Genomic DNA, 19,607 nt, shown 5'->3' on the forward strand with positions numbered 1-19,607 from the left:
CATTCCAGGACACTATCTTACATTTATCTACCCCTATGGACATTTATGTAAAGAAGGAAAGGGAGAGGAGAAAGCAGGAGAGTGAAAGGGAGAACAGAAAAAAAACAAAAAACCTTGCCCCATGCCTCGCAACTGCCAAGAGTCGCAGGGCTTCCCTAAGTTTGAGACCTGCATTTTATTACTCAAATTATTTACATAAACCAGATATTCTGCTACTGAGCTGGTAAGTCGAGTGTATTAAAGAGGTTTTCAGACATTTGGGCATCTTCAAAGCAGTGTATTATGCCCTTTACTGTGACTTTAAGCTTAGAGGGATAAATTATAGTTGCTCGATAGCCGTGTTGTATAAACGTAGAACTTCAGAATAGGACATAGAATTGTATATTTTACCAAAAGGCTAATACATTGTTAATTCAGTGACTCTGTATGAAAAGGTAAATGGAGTTATAGCAATGTTAGTAGGAAGCACAGGTATTTTCGCATATAACAGATCTTAATCATTTAACATCTGTCAATAGTGTAATACATTTCAATGTCCTCTGTTAAATGTTAAAAACACTTCTTTGATTTAATCCATATAAAGTATATGATACGGGGATAGTCCTGCAGCTGGAAGCTTACAGTTTGTCTATATTATCCCTGATAGAAGAGCTCAGCAGATTAAACTTTAAACAAGTCTGGGAAATATTTTAGTTACAGTTCTAGACTAAATATATTACATTAGTTAGAAGCTATATCTTAATGAATATAAACGTTTGGATGTGTTTTTAGAAATATTTTGTTTAACTTAACAAATACTAAAGAAGATCTATAAAAAATATCCCTTCAATTGTTTTTTTCCCCTTTCCTCTTTTTTCCCCATAAGTGAGGGAAGACAAATTCTCTTAATAATACAGGAACAGTTACTACCGCTGCAAATTTTTACTCAAAAGTATCAGGAAAAGGAAAAGGATTGAAAATTCAACAGGACCAGAAAAAAAAAAGGTTATCTTCCTTTATGTTAGAACACCAGCTTCCCACCAGAGAGAAATTAGTGGAGCTTAAAGTAGCCCTGCAAGCAGTTCTAGTTATAATAGTTAGAGCAGCTTAGAACCAAAAAGAGTAATTAGACTTAATTATTAATCCTTCAATCCTATGAAGTTCACTTATCATCAGTATCCTATATCGCATAGGATTAACCTCTCAGTTGCAAAAAAAAACGGTTCCAAATTTCTTTTCTTTTCCTTTTCTCCTTCCTGTTCCTTTCTTTTCTAGGTAAGAGAGCATATATTCCAAAGAAAATGTCTTATATGTCCCAGTTAGATACTGCCAGCAGCAGTGTAAATTGTTACACAGTAAAAGATACCAACAATTTGTGTCCCTTGTAATTATATCCGTTGCAAGTTGTAGATTTATGTGTCCACTTGAAGCTTTCAAAAGTGCAGAGTTTGTGTATTTTAGGTTATGACTGTGTTAACAAAAGCAATGTGACCGTGTAAAGAGTTTCGCATATGTTATACCATGCATTCCAGTTCGCCTCCTGTGCCTTAGATTGCTTTTGTGCTTTAAGAAGCTTCCCCTACACCGCATAAAATAAAGAAAAGAGATCCAAAAAAGGATCTTTATTTCACTCACCCCCTTGCATGGGCACCCTTGTAGTTTCTCTAGTCCCATGAGATAGTCCAGGATGGGCCAGCTTCCTCCCGTACAGCACCGGTGGGAGAGGAGGGCAACGGCCGCCGATTATCCTCACAGAGCTCCCCAGTGGTAGCACAGTGGACAGAGGGCTTTTTCCAACCTTTCAGCCGGGCCCACGCTGCATTCGCTTCCTCCCACACAGCAGCGGTGGGGGGAGGAAGAGAAACAATCACCTGGCCCGGCACAGATTACCTGGGAGACTCAAAGTAGAGATCGGAGATCCTCTCCGGACACAGTGCACAGCGTTCCTGTTCTTCGCGCCCAGTGAGGAAAGGTAAGTGAACAGATGCTGTGGTCTAAGGGGAGGTCAGGAAGAAAACGTGTTTCTCTCTGGTCAGTGCCACAAACCTTTACACATAGCTTAGCTTACCCCCTCTCACCCAACGTCCATGGGAGAGGGTGGAAAAATAAAGAAGAAAAGAACTTTATAGCAATTTGTCTGTCTGTTTTTAATATAGAAGATAGAATTGCAGGTCTTTCCAAACTGAGGGATGTTAATACAGTGGGATGAGGTTCCACTGTGTCTGTTCTGGCAGCGTTGTATTCTGCTGTCCAGGCAGCTACTCCTGGTTTCAGGGCTTGGTGCATAGAAAAACCACCAATGGCTGTGGGACTGGAGTACAGCACTCAGCCATCTGTGCTAGGCTCCTCCTCCGGAACTGATCCCCAGAGTGTGTCATTTTAAGCCACATTTAAATTTACTTCTATTTTCAAATGTGCATCATTCTCTTGTTATCCTTTGTTGGAAATAAATATGCACATATCCTACACTGGGCTAGATTATGAGTGGAGCGCAAAACATTTGCACCTGAGCAATAAGGGGTATATTGCAGGGCTTATTCGTATTATGAGTTGAAAGTAAATGTGATCACCTAAGCACAATCATGATTCATGCTCGAACCATTACCCCGACTTCAGAGCTCTGGTGAACTGTTTCACGAAACTAAAAAGTTGCACAAAACACATAAAAAAACATTACAAAGTATAGTTACTCTCATAATGACACCATCTAATACAAATTATTCAAAAACAATATTTCACACAAACGTTATAAAGGCTCAAAGATATGAGATCTCAGGTGATAGAAAAAAAGGCAGCCATTGGGTTTTAATATTGAGATACATACAAATACATCTCTAAAACCTCCTTCCCCAAGGTTCACTTGGGGTGTATGCCAGAGGATCAGCAGGGTGCCTTCCTTAAACCCCTCAGGTGAAGGCAAACTTGTGTAGATGGGGGAAATTACAGTACATCAGACTTTACACACAGCCCCTTGGGTAATGTCTGTTTTTACCTGGGTAAATGTGTGGAGAGAGAGTGAGAGTGTGAGAGAGAGTGTGAGAAGAGAGAGAGAGAGAGAGAGAGAAGAGAGAGAGAGAAGAGAGAGAGAAGAGAGAGAGAAGAGAGAGAGAAGAGAGAGAGAAGAGAGAGAGAAGAGAGAGAGAGAGAGAGACTGCACTGTACATAGACATTGACTGGGGCATATTGTTTGATGCAAACTTTAGGGAACATATACATGTACAGTACTGACTGTATCACGCTTGGCACACAGAACAGTACAATACTGAACAGTACAAATGTACCTTTACCTAGAGCTGACTGATTGTGGAAGTTTTGCAATAATGTCAGATAAAAAGAAATGCCGTAAATCACCTTGGATATGAAGCTTAAAATTATTAGATTGTATGAAGGTGTAATTCAAGCTGAAATAGGCCAAAAGCTAGGCTTCACTAGGACCACAGGTAACACAGTCATGAAAAACAGAGAATATATTGTTGCAGAAGTTAAAAGTGCTACACCTGTTAACACCAAAACAATTAGAAAAAAAGGAATAGCATTGTTGCAGACATGGAGAGACTCTTAATACTTTAGATTGGAAATCAGATAACATGCCATGTTCCTGTAAACCAGGCAATTATACAAAGTAAAGCCTTAAGCCTATTAAATGACCTGAAGGCTAAGAAAGGTGAGGCAGCAAAGGATGGTGGATGGTTTGATAGGTTTAAGAAGAGGTCTAACTTACATAACATCAAAGTACAAAGAGAGGCAGCTGCTGCAGAAACTGAGGCTGCAGAAAGCTATCCAAGTGATTTTGCAAAAATTATTGAAGATAGAGGCTACTCCATGGATCATATTTTTAATGTGGATGAAAATGGTCTATTCTGGAAGAAGATGCCTGCAAGAACCTTCATTGCAAGACAGGAAAAATCAATGCCAGGCTACAAGCCAGCTAAAGATAGAATAACCCTTCTATTAGGTGGCAATGCTTCTGGTACCTTAAAGCTAAAGCCTTTGCGAATTTACGATTTTCAAAATCCAAGAGCTTTGAAGAACTAAGTTAAAACTAGACTTCCAGTGCATTGGAGGGCTAATAAAAAAGCATGGGTGACTGCAGCCCTTTTGAGGATTGGTTTGACACCTGCTTTGTTCCAGAGGTGAAAGCTTATTGCAAGGACAACAATATCCCTTTCAACATTTTGCTGCTTGTTGATAATGCCCCTGGACACCCTCGAATGCTAGATGAGCTCATACCTAACATTACAGTGGAATTCCTACCATTAAATACCACCTCATTACTGCAGCCCAGATCAATGTGTCAGAGCCGCCTTCAAGTTAAAACTACTTTTAAAAGAACATTCAGTAAGTGTATTGCGGCAATAGACAAAGAAGAAGGTGCAGGGCAAGAAGTCCTATCGAAATTCTGGAAAATCTACAACATCTTGGATTGCATTAAAACTGTAAGAGATGCTTGGAATTACATGAAGGGATACCACAATGAAAAGGGCCTGGAAAAAATGATGCCCACAGTTTAGCTGATGATTCCGAAGCCATTGATGATTCTGTAGCTAATGTTACTGAAAATATTGTAGACATGGCAAGGCAGTTAGAGCTGTAAGTAGAGCCAGAAGATGTTGCTGAACTGCTTGTGCCCCATACTGTATGTATGTATGTATGTATTGGGTAAGGATGAAAGGCTGAGTGGACCTCGCCGGGGATCGAACCTGCAACCCTTGGGTTGCTACAGAGCTCAGCCACAGTGCCTTAGCATGCTGAGCTCCTCAGCAATGAAGATCTTCTAGAACTTGAAGAGGAGAGAGAAGAAGAAGTGCAAAATGGGGTTGAGATCATCGAACAGCCTGAAGGCTTAACTTCAAAAAATTCTCTTTGTAACTTTCCCGGTCATCTTGATAGCTCTATGACTCTTTTTGAAAAGCATGATAGGGACATTGAATGAAGATCCACAGTCAATGGTAACATTTTGGGGGCTTATGTCTGTTACAAAGAAATCTACAGAGAAAAGAAGAGAGCTACACTTCATACCTCCATAGAGACTTACTTTTCTAAAAGTCCATCAGCACACAGATCATCATCATCAACAGACAGTCATTTTGATCCAGATCATCCACATCAACTGACAGTCCATTCCAGCTCTGACATCACCACCCAGTCCTGCTCCTTTCTTATTGCTACTATTCGCCAGCAAGAAAGCGTCTCGCCTTTGAAGAGTTTGATTTGTGAAACAGAAGATACCAGTATGACTTCATCCTTACTAGAATAATGCTCATTGCTGATCCTAAGCTTAGAAAATATTGTGTTTATTTTGCAAAAAATATCTTCTGTTGCCCTAAGTTTAGAAAATGTTGTGTTTATTTTGCAATACTGTATAAAATGTTCTGATGCCCTAGACATATATATAAGTGTGTTGGAGCCCTTTGCATATTTATGCAATATTCATATTTAATAAAGGTTTTAGCTATGGAGCATATCTATCAAGCTCCGTATGCCCCTGGAAACAGAAGTTATGAAGCAGTGGTCTAAAAGACAGCTGATCCATAACTTGTCCGCCTGCTCTGATGCGGCAGACAGAAATCAACCCGATCGAATACGATCGGGTTAATTGACACCCCCGTGCTAGTGGCCGATTAGCCGCAAATCTGCAGGGGGCGGCATTGCACCAGCATTTCACAAGAACTGCTGGTGCAATGATAAATGCTGACAGCCTATGCTGTCAGCATTTATCCATGTGCGGCAGACATGATACGCTACTTTGTATCATGTCTGCTCGCACATTGATAAATATGCCCCATTGTATTTACTGTAAATATTATGCTTTCCAATGTTCTGCACATAGCAGAATAGTTCTAAGTATTTAGATATTTCTATATATCTGTAATTATCTATACCTATACATAATCATGTGTACATATAAATATATATAGGTATAAATTGTAACAAAATAACATCATAATATGTAGAAATATTATATGTATTTATGAAAAAATAGAACAATCTGTTATGTAAAGAACATTGGAATATGAAATATGCATATTTTCATGATAGTTTAGCGCAAATGAAAATATGCGTTCGTGTTTGCGCGTGAGTGAGGTGTTAGGTTTTTTCCACATTTTATTCTCCATTGACTTCTATGGGGAAATACTTGAACGTGCATGCGATATTCTATGTTCGGATTTTTGGACTAGTCAGGTTACCTGCTAGAGGGAAAATTGTTTACTTTCAACTGGTAATTTGAGAGCAAAAACCTTAACTCTAGCTATTCTGACTTCATCTACTGTTTGCAAGATGACTGTCTTCTGATGGAAAGTTAGACATGCAATCCTACTTACAGTTTAGTAGTATCCAGCAGTAGCTTAACACACACAAATTCCACAGCAGAGATTTGTGAATCCTTCATGCTTTATTGTTGCAGGGAGAAAGAATTCTGAGGTTCCAGAAGTGGTAATTGCCAGGTAAAAAGAATTTGCCTCTACAAAGCTATAGCAGAAAGTTCTAGCAAACTTTACACACACAAAGTGAAACTAATTTACACACACAAAATGAAACTAATTTACACACACAAAGTGAAACTAAAATGGAGGCAGGAAGTGACCTCAAAAAGGTCAGAGGTAGAACAGAGAATATACATTAATTTGAATACAATAATAAAACATAACACTAGAGAGAGCACAAGAACTAAAACAGCACTTAAAGATGTACATATGAAAATATGGACAGAACACTAGCGCAATTAACGCTCAAGCAGGAGCATTAATTTGTGCTCCACTTGTAAACTTGCCAACTATTGGTAGCTAGCTGCTGATTGGTGCTGCACACTTTTGTCTCTTGTGATTTGCTAACTATATGTGTTTCAGGCTAGCTGCCAGTAGTGCCTTGTTGCTCCTTTCGCAAAGGAAAAACAAGAGAATGAAACAAATTTGACAATAGAAGTAAATTGGAGTTTTTTTTTAAATGTATGTTCTGTCATTAATCATGAAAGAAAATTGTGGGGTTTTCTGGGGTTCCCTTTAGAACTATAATTTGGATAAATCTTTGGAAATTTGTCCCAGCCCACCAGAATAGCATGTAAGTTGTCCCTATCAGTCAATGGCAATTTCAAGAACAGTATCAGTTGTACACCAGATCTGCATTTTCCTGCTAATTTCAATATAGCTTGATTAACCAATCAAAAGAATGGGGTAGCTGTACCCTGACAATACTGAGTAATACTCTCTCTGACATTGAGCCTCTCATCTCAATGCTGATTGGGTTTATTGCATATCAATAAAAGGGTGATGTTAATATTATCTGCAGCAGAAACTTGAATTGTCAGTAACATGAGCTTGGAACAGGTTATAAGAAATGGGTTCCATTTATGAAGCTTACAACAAGCAGATTCTGCAAGCCTGCAACAAGTTTCATTTATGAAGCAGGGATTGTTAGATCGCACACATATGAAATATTAGGAAACACTCTTTTAGATGTTACAAAAATATTGGGTTCTGCAATAAAAAAAATCCCCAATTTCTTCTCTTTTCTAGAAATGGAAACCAATTCAAAACCAAAATGTCAGACAGGAATGAGCCTCTCCATTTCCCCAGTGGATATTTTTTGAATGATCTCTGGATCCCTGTTTATTGTAATATTGACTCCTTATCGAAATGGGGAGGATTATATTAGATGTCTTCAGGGGAAGAAGCTGTTCCTTATAGGGGACTCCACAATACGTCAGTTTCCATCATGCACTTTACTGAAGGCAATAACAGTAAGTTTTATATTCTCCTGTCAGGAAGAAAAAGTTGTAAAAATAAGTGCTCAAAATGCATTTTTTTTTTTAAACACACACAACCCTCTTTAGGGCTTCATTAAAGTTATATAATTTTTTTTTGTTTGCAGATTCATTTTATGACTGTTACAATGTTAATACTTTTTATTGTTTATGGTGAATAATATATTATTAATTGCCACAAATGTGTGTGTATGTATATATAAAGAACATTTAGGGGCTAAATTACAAGTGGAGCGGTATTTAACGCTCCTGCTCACAGTGCTAACTCTGGCTAGAAGTAGAGTCATTTTTGTGCGTGTCGTGTAGCGCTTGCATTACAAGCTAAAAAGTAAAACATTTTCGCTCGCCTTACCCAATGTGCGCAAAAAGCCGAGAAAGTTAGGTTATCATGCACCGTTAGCGGTATTCCCCCAAAGAAGTCAATGCAGCAAAAATTGAAAAAGAAAACCCCCAACTCTGCGCAAGACCCGACATGAAAATATGAATATTTCACATTCCAATGTTCTTTACATAGCAGAATATGTTCTATTTATTCATAAATACATATTCTATATGTAGTTTTGTACAATATATATATCTACTTATAAATACATATTCTATATTGTTGTTTTGTGCAATTATATATCTATTATAAATACATATTCTATATGGTAGTTTTGTGCAATATATATCTATTTATAAATACATATTCTATATGGTAGTTTTGGTACAATATATATATATATATCTACTTATAAATACATATTCTATATGGTAGTGTTTGTACAATATATATTTACTTATAAGATACATATTCTATATGTTCGTTTTGTACAATATATATCAATTTATAAATACATATTCTATATGGTAGTTTTGTACAATAATATGGTATTTATAAATACATATTCTATATGGTAGTTTTGTACAATATATATCTACTTATAAATACATATTCTATATAGTAGTTTTGTACAATATATATCTATTTATAAATACATATTCTATATGGTAGTTTTGTACAATATACTATCTATTTATAAATACATATTCTATATGGTATTTTTGTACAATATATATCTATTTATAAATAAATATTCTATATGGTATTTTTGTACAATATATATCTATTTATAAATACATATTCTATATGGTTGTTTGTACAATATATATCTATTTATAAATACATATTCTATATGGTAGTTTTTGTACAATATATATCTATTTATAAATACATATTCTATATGGTAGTTTTGTACAATATATATCTATTTATAAATACATATTCTGTATGGTAGTTTTGTACAATATATATCTATTTATAAATACATATTCTATATATGGTAGTTTTGTACAATATATATCTATTTATAAATACATATTCTATATGGTAGTTTTGTACAATATATATATATATATATATTTATAAATACATATTCTATATGGTAGTATTGTACAATATATATATATTATTTATAAATACATATTCTATATGGTAGTTTGTACAATATATAATCTAATTTATAAATACATATTCTATATGGTAGTTTTGTACAATATATATCTATTATAAATACATATTCTATATGGTAGTTTTGTACAATATATATCAATTTATAAAATACATATTCTATAATGGTAGTTTTGTACAATATATATCTATTTATAAAGTACATATTCTGTAATGGTAGTTTTGTACAATATAAATCTATTTATAGAATACAATGACATATTCTGCTATGTGCAGAACATCGGAATGTGAAATATTTTACAGGAAATACACAGTATAACACTTACTAAATATGAATATTGCATAAATATTTTTTAACATGCAAAGGGCTCCAATGCACTGATATAGGTATAGTATAGATATATATATATATATACATATGAATGTATGTGTTTTATATGTGTATATATGTCTTTAAATACACATATAATACATAAGTACATATTACACACTGTACACACATAAAACACACACACATAGCTGTATATATCTATATATATATATATAATATATATATATATATAGATTATACTGTATACACATCTTTAGACATATGTATGTATCTCAATGTTAATGCCCTTTGGCAGCCTTTTTTCCCTTATACCTGAGACCGTCATATTTTTGAGCACTTTTTTGTGCATTTTAAACAAAAATACATTTTTAATTAGCTAGTATTTTTATTAATATAACTGTACTTTGTAATGTATTTTTGATGGATTTTATAGGAACTTTTTTGGTTTTGGTGAAACAGTTAACCAGAGCTTCTGAGGATGCGCTAGTCTTGACGCGTGTTAACTTCAATTGTGCTCAAGCGCTACACCCAATGCGCACAAACAGCCGTGATAAATCAGGGATCATCAATCATGTCAGACAGATCATGAGATGAGCCTGCAACCAATTGGCTAGATTACGAGTTTTGCAGTAAGAGGGGGTGTGGTGCTTCTAACATGCACGTTATTGTCACCTACAGCGCTGGTAAACAGGTTTTTATAAACCCGGCGTTAAAAGACAAGAAGTGAGCGTAGAGGCGAAATTGTGCTCCATATCTCACTCCAGATACCAGCGCTGCTTAAGGTCAAGCGGTGAGCTGGTTATACGTGCTCGTGCCCGAATTTTCCCATAGACATCAATGGAGAGAGCTGGCTGAAAAAAAAAACCTAACACCTGCAAAAAAGCAGCGTAAAGCTCTATACCGCAGCCCCACTGATTCCTATCTAAATTTATGTTACACCTAACACCCTAACATGAACCCCGAGTCTAAAAGCACCCCTAATCTTACACTTATTAACCCCTAATCTGCCACTCCCGACATCGCCGACACCTACATTATAGCTTATTAACCCCCTAATCTGCCGCTCCGGACATCTCCACCACTAGAATAAACATATTAACCCCTAAAACCGCCGCACTCCTGAATCACAAACATAGTTAATTATTATTAACCCTAATCTGCCACCACTAAAATCGCCGTCACCTATCTACATTTATTAACCCCTAATCTGCCGCCTGTCCCAATGTCGCCACCGCACTATACAAAGTTACGTTAACCCCTTAACCTAAGTCTAACCCTAACCCTAACAACCCCCTAACTTAAATATAATTAAAGTAAATCTAAAGAAAACCTACTATTAATAACTACAATAATTCCTATTAAAACGAAATACTTACCTGGTAAAATAAACCCTAAGCTAGCTATAATATAACTTATAGTTATATTGTATCTAGCTTAGAGTTTATTTATACTCTACAGGCAAGTTTTATATTTATTTTAACGAGGTAGAATAGTTACTAAATAGTTATTAAATATTTAATAACTACCTAGATAAAATAATATACAAATGTACCTGTAAAATAAAAACCTAACCTGTCTTACACTAATACCTAACCTTACACTACAGTTAAATAAATACCTAAAATTAAATACAATTACCTAACTTAAATAAAAATACCTAAATTACAAAAACAAACAAAACACTAAATTATACAAAATAAAAAACAATTACAAGATATTTAAACTAATTAATCTAATAGCCCTATCAAAAATAAAAGCCCCCCCAAAATAAAAAAACAACCTAGCCTAAACTAAACTACCAAAAGTCCTTAAAAGGCCTTTTGTGGGCATTCGCCCCAAAGAAATCAGCTCTTTGTACCCTGTAAAACAAAATACAAACAACACCCACAACAGTAAAAACCCCACCACCCAACACAACCAACCCCCCATATAAAAACCCTAACTAAAAAAACCTAAGCTCCCCATTTGCCCTGAAAAGGGCATTTGTATGGGCAGCGAAGCGGCAAGAAGTCCTCAAACGCAGCCGGAGGAAGTCTTCATCTAAGCGGGAGAAGTGGTCCTCCAGATGGCATCTTCTATCTTCATCCATCCGGTGCGGAGCAGGTCTATCTTCAAGACATCCAGCGTGGATCATCCTCTTCTTCCGACGACTCACGACGAATAAAGGTTCCTTTAAGGTGACGTCATCCAAGGATGGCGTCCCTTAGATTCCGATTGGCTGATAGAATTCTATCACTCAATCAGAATTAAAGTTGAAAAAATCCTATTGGCTGATTACACCTATTGGCATTGATTGGAACAGCCAATAGAATGCAAGCTCAATCCTATTGGGCTGATAGGATTTTTTCAACCTTGAATTCCGATTGGCTGATAGATTCCAATTGGCTGTACGTTCATCTTGGATGATGTCACTTAAAGGAACCTTCATTCGTCGGGGAGTCGTCGGAAGAAGAGGATGGTCAACGCTGGATGTCTCGAAGATGGGACCCACTCTGCGCCGGAATGATGAAGATAGAAGATGCCGTCTGGATGAAGACTTCTGCCCGTCTGGAGGACCACTTCTCCCGGCTTTGATAAAGACTTCTCCCGGCTTCGTTGAGGGACTTCTCTTGCCGCTTCGCTGAGGACTTCTCCCGGCTTCTCTTTGATTATGGATGTCGGCTCTTCAAAACTGTAAAGTGGATCTTCAGGGGTTAGTGTTAGGGTTTTTTTTAAGGATTTATTGGGGTGGGTTTTTAGTTTTAGATTAGGGTTATTATTATTATTCTTTATTTATAAAGCGCCGACAGATTCCGCACGCGCTGCCCCATGGTGGTACAATGATTACAGTATAGTGGAGAAACAATACGATACAGACACAAAATTTTACAGACAAATACAGGGGGGGAATTGAGGGCCCTATTCCCGTGGGAACTTACAATCTAGATGGGGTAGGAGGGATTGGAACAGGACGGTGGGGGGACTGCAGAGGTGAGACTGATATTAGTGAGGAGATAGAGGGGCAAAATGTTTAGGTTAATTGAAGTTAGTTTGTTGATAAGTTGGGTGATAAGCTTCCGTGAACAGGAAAGGTCTTTAGGAAACATTTAAAGGTAGGAGGAGGTTAGGGGGCAAGTCTGACATCTCAAGGAAGTGCGTTTCAGAGGGTTGGTGGCCCGCACGAGAGAAGTCCTGTAGTCAAGAATGAGAGGAGGTGATGGTAGAGGGATGCAAGAAGCAGTTCGTTGTTGGATCTTTAGGGGACGGGCAGGAGTATAATTTGCTGATGAGTGAGGACAGGTAGGGTGGGGCTGCATTGGTGAGGGCTTTGAAGGTCAGGGTAGCAGAATTTTGAATTTAACTCTGTTGTGAATTGGGAGCTAGGTGAAGGGAGCTCACAGAGTGGTGCGGCAGAAAACAGAGCATCGAGAGAGGTGAATTAGCCTGGCAGATGCATTTAGGATGGATTGGAGGGGAAAGAGGCGGGAGAGAGGGAGGGCCAGTTAGTAAGTTGTTACAGTAGGTCAAGTACGGGAAATTACCAGGGAGTGGATGAGCTCGTTTGGTAGTTTCAGCACTCAGAAATGGATGAATTTTGGAGATAATACGTAGGTGGTTACTGCAGGATGAAGAGAGCAGTTGGATGTGGGGAATGAAGGACAGATTTAAAGTCAAGCATGACCCGAGGCAGCGGACTTGGGGTGATGGGGAGATAGTGGTGCCCGCCAACTGTGATACAAAAATTAGAGACTTGAGTGGAGCTAGAGTGGGGAATTAGAAGTAGTTGGTCTTGGACATATTTATTTTTAGGTGGTGAGAGGCATGTCCAGGAGGAAATGCCAGATAATCAGTCGCTGATGTGAGAGTTGACAGAAGGAGAGAGTGCAGGGGTGGAAAAGTAGTTCTGGGTATCATCAGCATAGAGGTGATAGCTGAAGCCATAAGCTGTTGATAAGTTTACCCCAGTGAAGAAGTGTAAATAGAGAAGAGTAGAGGACCCAGGACAGAGCCTTGAGGTACTCCAACAAACAGGGGAAATAGAGAGGAGGAGTCACAGCAAAAGAGACGGAGAAAAATCTGTTAGACGAGATAAGAGTGAATCCAGGAGAGGGCAGTGTCACAGAGACCAGAGAACTGAGAGACCATAGGAGAAGGGGCTTGGTCAAACAGTGTCAAAGGGCAGAGCAGATAGGTCAAGTAAGATGAGTATAGAGTAGTAGCCTTTGTTTTTAGCAGAAAGGAGATCGTTAATTACCTTGGTGAGGGCAGTCTCAGTTGAGTGTTGGGGACGGAAGCCAGATTGCAGGGGGGTCGAGCCAAGAGTTGGAGGACAGGAAGTGGGTTTAGGCGATTGAAAAACTAGTTTTTCAAGGAGTTTTGAAGCTAGTGGGAGCAGTTTATATGGGGGCGGAAGTTTGCAGGGGAGTTAGGGTCGAGGGAGGGGTTTTTTGAGGATGGGGTGACCTTCGCATGTTTGAAGGAGGGCGGAATGAGCCGGTAGAAAAGGGATAGGGTTAAATATGTGAGTAAGAGCCGTAGTGAGGGGTGGTAGACAGAGGAAGAATTAGATGTGAAGGAATAGGGTCAAGTGGGCAGGGTAGTGAGGTGTGAGGAAGACAAAAGGGAAGCCACTTCACTCTCAGTGGTTGGGAGGAGGGTGCAGAGAGTGGCAGAGGGGTGACTGGGAGCGGAGTTGGGGAGATTGCAGGTTTGTGTTGGGGATGTTTTCCTCAGATTGCAAGTGTTTTATTGAGAAAATAGTCAGCAGAGGTCTTGAGCACTGAATGCAGATGAGGGGGGTGGTGCAGGTGGGTAAGAGGAGAGAGTTGAAAATAGAGAAGAGTCTTTTAGGGTTTGAGGAAGTGAGTGGATATAAGGGTGGATATAAGGGGAGGCGTAGTTGAATAAGATTGGAGAGTTGGCAGCATCCACAGTGTGCAGATTTCTACTGGTGCGGGGGCGAGAGGGGGAAGTAGGTTTAGTATCTATATAGGATTAAAGGTGAGCAGATGGTGGTCTGAGAATGGGAAATGGTCCGACATGCAACATTAGAGAGAGAGCTAGAATAGGAGAATACCAGATCAATTGAGTGTCCATTGCGGTGGATAGGGAATATGGTGGATTGTGAGAGGCCGAAGGAGTTTAGTGAGTTAGAGAAGTTTGAGGCCAGCAGGGGCAGGATGGGTTGTCAATGGGGATGTTGAAGTCCCCTAGAATTAGAGCAGGTGTATTTGTGGAGGAGAAAGTAAAGGAAGCCAGGCAGCAAAGTTGTCAAGGACATTGGAAGTTTGGTCCAGGGGGGCGATAGATAACTGGCCACTCTGAGAGAGAGAGAGAGAGAGAGAGATGAGAGAGAGTGAGAGAGAGAGAGAGAGAGAGAGAGAGAGGAAGAGAGGAGAACAGGCAAATGAAGTGGACTTCAAAGGAAAAAAAAGAGAGATGGAAATGGGGATAGGTACTGATAGGAGCAGGAGGGGGAGAGTAAGATGCCAACACTGCCACTGTGTCTCTCAGTAGGTTTGTGGCTAAAGTGAAGACCACTGTGTGGGAGAGCAGCAATGGAAGCAGTGTCAAAGGAAGATAGCCAGGTTTCAGTAATAGCTAAAAGGTTGAAAGTGTTGGAAACAAACAGGTCGTGAACGGTTGTAAGCTTGTTACAGATGGAGCAAGCATTCCAGAGGGCACAAGAAAAGGGTGGGGTTAGGCGCTGTGGGTTAATGGAGATGAGATTGTTGATATTGCGTGACATAGAATTTTTGCAGTGGGAGATGGAGCGAGAGTGTAAAAGTGAGGTGATTGCTGCAGGGCCAGGGTTAGGAGAGACATCACCAGCAGCAATCAGTAGTAGCAATGAGAGAGACAGAAGGTGAGAGTGAGATTTGTAGGAGCGGGAATGATTAGACACAGGTGAGTTAGAGGGGGAAGTGTTTCTAAGGAAACAAAGTAGTTCATGAGAGGACAGCATAGGGGATGAGAGAAGGGAGGGGAGATATGGATAGTGTAGGATTGTTGTTATAGGGACATGCAGTGATTTTTAGGAGAAGGGAAGACAGAGAGAGCAGAAAAGTCATAGAGAGCATTGTGTAGAAGTATAGTTATTAAGTTTACCTGTTGTCTGCAGTTTCAACCTCCAGTTTCTAACTCCGGTGTGTAACTCTGCTACTTGTAACGAGAGCTACGGCCCAAAATGAGCCTTAAGCCTTCTCTATATGTAGTTGTGAGAAGTGATAAAGTGATTCTAGGCAGCTGTTACAGGCAGTCTTAGCTAGTGGGAGTTACACACTTCCAAATTAGAGGGGGGGGGGCACAGGGTTGCAGGATAAGTTTTAGACAATATCTGATAAAATGATTACAGGTAGACAAAATGGAGACAGAAGAAATGGTTACCAGAGGAGTCTAGCACACATTAAAGGGGTGTTTAAAAGCAGTCAGTTAGGCAGAAGCAGGAAGACATACCAGAGGAGTCTAGCACAAATTAAAGGGACGTTTAAAAGCAGTCAGTTAGGCAGAAGCAGGAAGACATACCAGAGGAGTCTAGCACAAATTAAAGGGGCGTTTAAAAGCAGTCAATTAGGCAGAAGCAGGAAGACATACCTGTAGAGAGATGAGATGAAATAGGATTAGAATCATTGTGAATATTGGTCCGGTGTGTAACTCTGCTACTTGTAACAGAGAGTTACTTAGAAGCAAAGAGCCACGGCCCAAAATGAGCCTTAAGCCTTCTCTATATGTAGTAGTGAGAAGTGATGAAGTGATTCTAGGCAGCTGTTACAGGCAGTCTTAGCTAACAGGAGTTACACACTTGTAAATTAGAGGGGGGGGGCGCGGGGTTGCAAGATGAGTAAGTTTTTAGACAATATCTGATAAAATGATTACAGGTAGACAAAATGGAGACAGAGGAAATGGTTACCAGAGGAGTCTAGCACAAATTAAAGGGCGTTTAAAAGCAATCAGTTAGGCAGAAGCAAGAAGACATACCAGAGGAGTCTAGCACAAATTAAAGGGCGTTTAAAAGCAGTCAGCAGAAGCAGGAAGACATACCTGTAGAGAGATGAGATGAAATAGGATTAGATCATTGTGAATATTGGTCCGGTGTGTAACTCTGCTACTTGTAACCGAGAGCTACTTAGAAGCAGAGAGCCATGGCCCAAAATGAGCCTTAAGCCTTCTCTATATGTAGTAGTGAGAAGTAATGAAGTGATTCTAGGCAGCTGTTACAGGCAGTCTTAGCTAGCGGGAGTTACACACTTGCAAATTAGAGGGGGGGGGCGCGGGGTTGCAGGATGAGTAAGTTTTAGACAATATCTGATTAAATGATTACAGGTAGACAAAATAGAGACAGAGGAAATGGTTACCAGAGGAGTCTAGCACAAATTAAAGAGGCGTTTAAAAGCAGTCACTTAGGCAGAAGCAGGAAGACATACCAGAGGAGTCTAGCACAAATTAAAGGGGCGTTTAAAAGCAGTCAGTTAGGCAGAAGCAGGAAGACATACCAGAGGAGTCTAGCACAAATTAAAGGGGCGTTTAAAAGCAGTCAATTAGACAAAGCAGAAAACATACCTGTAGAGAGATGAGATGAAATAGGATTAGAATCATTGTGAATATTGGTCCGGTGTGTAACTCTGCTACTTGTAACAGAGAGCTACTTAGAAGCAGAGAGCCATGGCCCAAAATGAGCCTTAAGCCTTCTCTATATGTAGTAGTGAGAAGTGATGAAGTGATTCTAGGCAGCTGTTACAGGCAGTCTTAGCTAGCAGGAGTTACACACTTGCGAATTAGAGGGGGGGCGGGGTGGCAGGATGAGTAAGTTTTAGACAATATCTGATAAAATAATTACAGGTAGACAAAATGGAGACAGAGGAAATGGTTACTTGAGGAGTCTAGCACAAATTAAAGGGGCGTTTAAAATCAGTCAGTTAGGTAGAAGCAGGATGACATACCAGAGGAGTCTAGCACAAATTAAAGGGGCATTTAAATGCAGTCAGGCAGAAGCAGGAAGACATACCAGAGGAGTCTAGCACAAATTAAAGGGGCGTTTAAAAGCAGTCAGTTAGGCAGAAGCAGGAAGACATACCAGAGGAGTCTAGCACAAATTAAAGGGGCATTTAAAAGAAGTCAGTTAGGCAGAAGCAGGAAGACATACCTGTACAGAGATGATATGAAATAGGATTAGAATCATTGTGAATATTGGTCCGGTGTATAACTCTGCTACTTGTAACAGAGAGCTACTTAGAAGCAGAGAGCCACGGCCCAAAATGAGCCTTAAGCCTTCTCTATATGTAGTAGTGAGAAGTGATGAAGTGATTCTAGGCAGCTGTTACAGGCAGTCTTAGCTAGCAGGAGTTACACACTTGCGAATTAGAGGGGGGGCGGGGTGGCAGGATGAGTAAGTTTTAGACAATATCTGATAAAATAATTACAGGTAAACAAAATGGAGACAGAGGAAAAGGTTACCAGAGGAGTCTAGCACAAATTTAAGGGGCGTTTAAAAGCAGTCAGTTAGGCAGAAGCAGGAAGACATACCAGAGGAGTCTAGCACAAATAAAAGGGGCGTTTAAAAGCAGTCAGTTAGGCAGAAGCAGGAAGACATACCAGAGGAGTCTAGCACAAATTAAAGGGGCGTTTAAAAGCAGTCAGTTAGGCAGAAGCAGGAAGACATACCTGTAGAGAGATGAGATGAAATAGGATTAGAATCATTGTGAATATTGGTCCAGTGTGTAACTCTGCTACTTGTAACAGAGAGCTACTTAGAAGCAGAGAGCCATGGCCCAAAATGAGCCTTAAGCCTTCTCTATATGTAGTAGTGAGAAGTGATGAAGTGAAGGGTTTGGGCAGCAATAGAGCTAAATGCTCTTTTTAAGGGCAATGCCCATACAAATGCCCTTTTCAGGGCAATGGGGAGCTTAGGTTTTTTTAGTTAGGTTTTATTTGGGGGGTTGGTTGTATGGGTGGTGGGTTTTACTGTTGGGGGGGTTGTTTGTATTTTTTTTTCCAGGTAAAAGAGCTGATTTCTTTGGGGCAATGCCCCGCAAAAGGCCCTTTTAAGGGCTATTAGTAATTTAGTTTAGGCTAGGGTTTTTTTATTTTGGGGGGGCTTTTTTATTTTGATAGGGCTATTAGATTAGGTGTAATTAGTTTAAATATCTTGTAATTTGTTTTTTATTTTGTGTAATTTAGTGTTTTTTGTTGTAATTTAGGTATTTGTATTTAAATAAGGTAATTTTATTTAATTTAGGTAATTTATTTAACTGTAGTGTAAGGTTAGGTGTTAGTGTAAGACAGGTTAGGTTTTATTTTACAGGTACTTTCAATCTAAACGAAAAAAGCGCAAACAGGAATCAAGTGCAATAAAACACACAGTGGCACCAGCGCTCTAAAATTCACACTTACAATGTTTATTAATAATAAAAGCACTTAGAAACAATCATCAGCAAACGGCTTCCGTTATTTAAGTCCCTAATACTCAGCTGCTCGAAACCACTCTCCCTTCTGTGGTTATACAGTCATCGTTGAGGACTTGTGACCATTTAGAGGATCCGTAGTCCCAAGTGTTCTAAGAGGAATACGCTTGCTTTTCTTGGACATACAGGGCTTCCGTAGCTTGAGCAGTAAATCTCTCCTAAAACTTTCTAAGTTCCGGTGGACGTGGGAAACAGACTGTATAACCACAGAAGGGAGAGTGGTTTCGAGCAGCTGAGTATTGGGGACTTAAATAACGGAAGCCGTTTGCTGATGATTGTTTCTAAGTGCTTTTATTATTAATAAACATTGTAAGTGTGAATTTTAGAGCGCTGGTGCCACTGTGTGTTTTATTGCACTTGAGTCCTGTTTGCGCTTTTTTCTTTTATATTGAAAGTTCCTGCTCTACTGCAAGTGGTATGAAGGATACATTTGGCAAATAAGAAGCAGAGGTCTCAAGTGGGATATAGATTATTTCATCCTGAGGTGGTAATATATATTTTTTATATTTTTGTTTTATATATTTGGGTCATTCTTTTTCCAATAGAAGGAGTTATTTTTTCTCATATTGGTATATACCAGTTTGTTATCTCTAATTGGTTTATAATTGGTTATATTTGTTATTTTTGTTAATTTTAGAAGTTAAG

At 39.0% G+C, this 19,607-nt stretch overlaps 1 protein-coding gene across 1 annotated transcript in view; it reads left to right on the forward strand.

Moving 5' to 3' along the window:
- The window catches only part of LOC128639044 (NXPE family member 4-like), a 112,676-nt gene that overhangs the window by 77,802 nt on the left and 15,267 nt on the right, over window positions 1–19,607 (forward strand). Inside the window, 6 exon segments of the mRNA XM_053691185.1 lie at window positions 3,589–3,949; window positions 4,962–5,210; window positions 7,497–7,543; window positions 7,546–7,596; window positions 7,598–7,687; window positions 7,690–7,717. Coding sequence (XP_053547160.1) covers window positions 3,589–3,949; window positions 4,962–5,210; window positions 7,497–7,543; window positions 7,546–7,596; window positions 7,598–7,687; window positions 7,690–7,717 — 826 coding nt within the window.

This window comes from Bombina bombina, chromosome 8 (genome assembly GCF_027579735.1).
Source record: "Bombina bombina isolate aBomBom1 chromosome 8, aBomBom1.pri, whole genome shotgun sequence".
Lineage (NCBI taxonomy): Eukaryota > Metazoa > Chordata > Amphibia > Anura > Bombinatoridae > Bombina > Bombina bombina.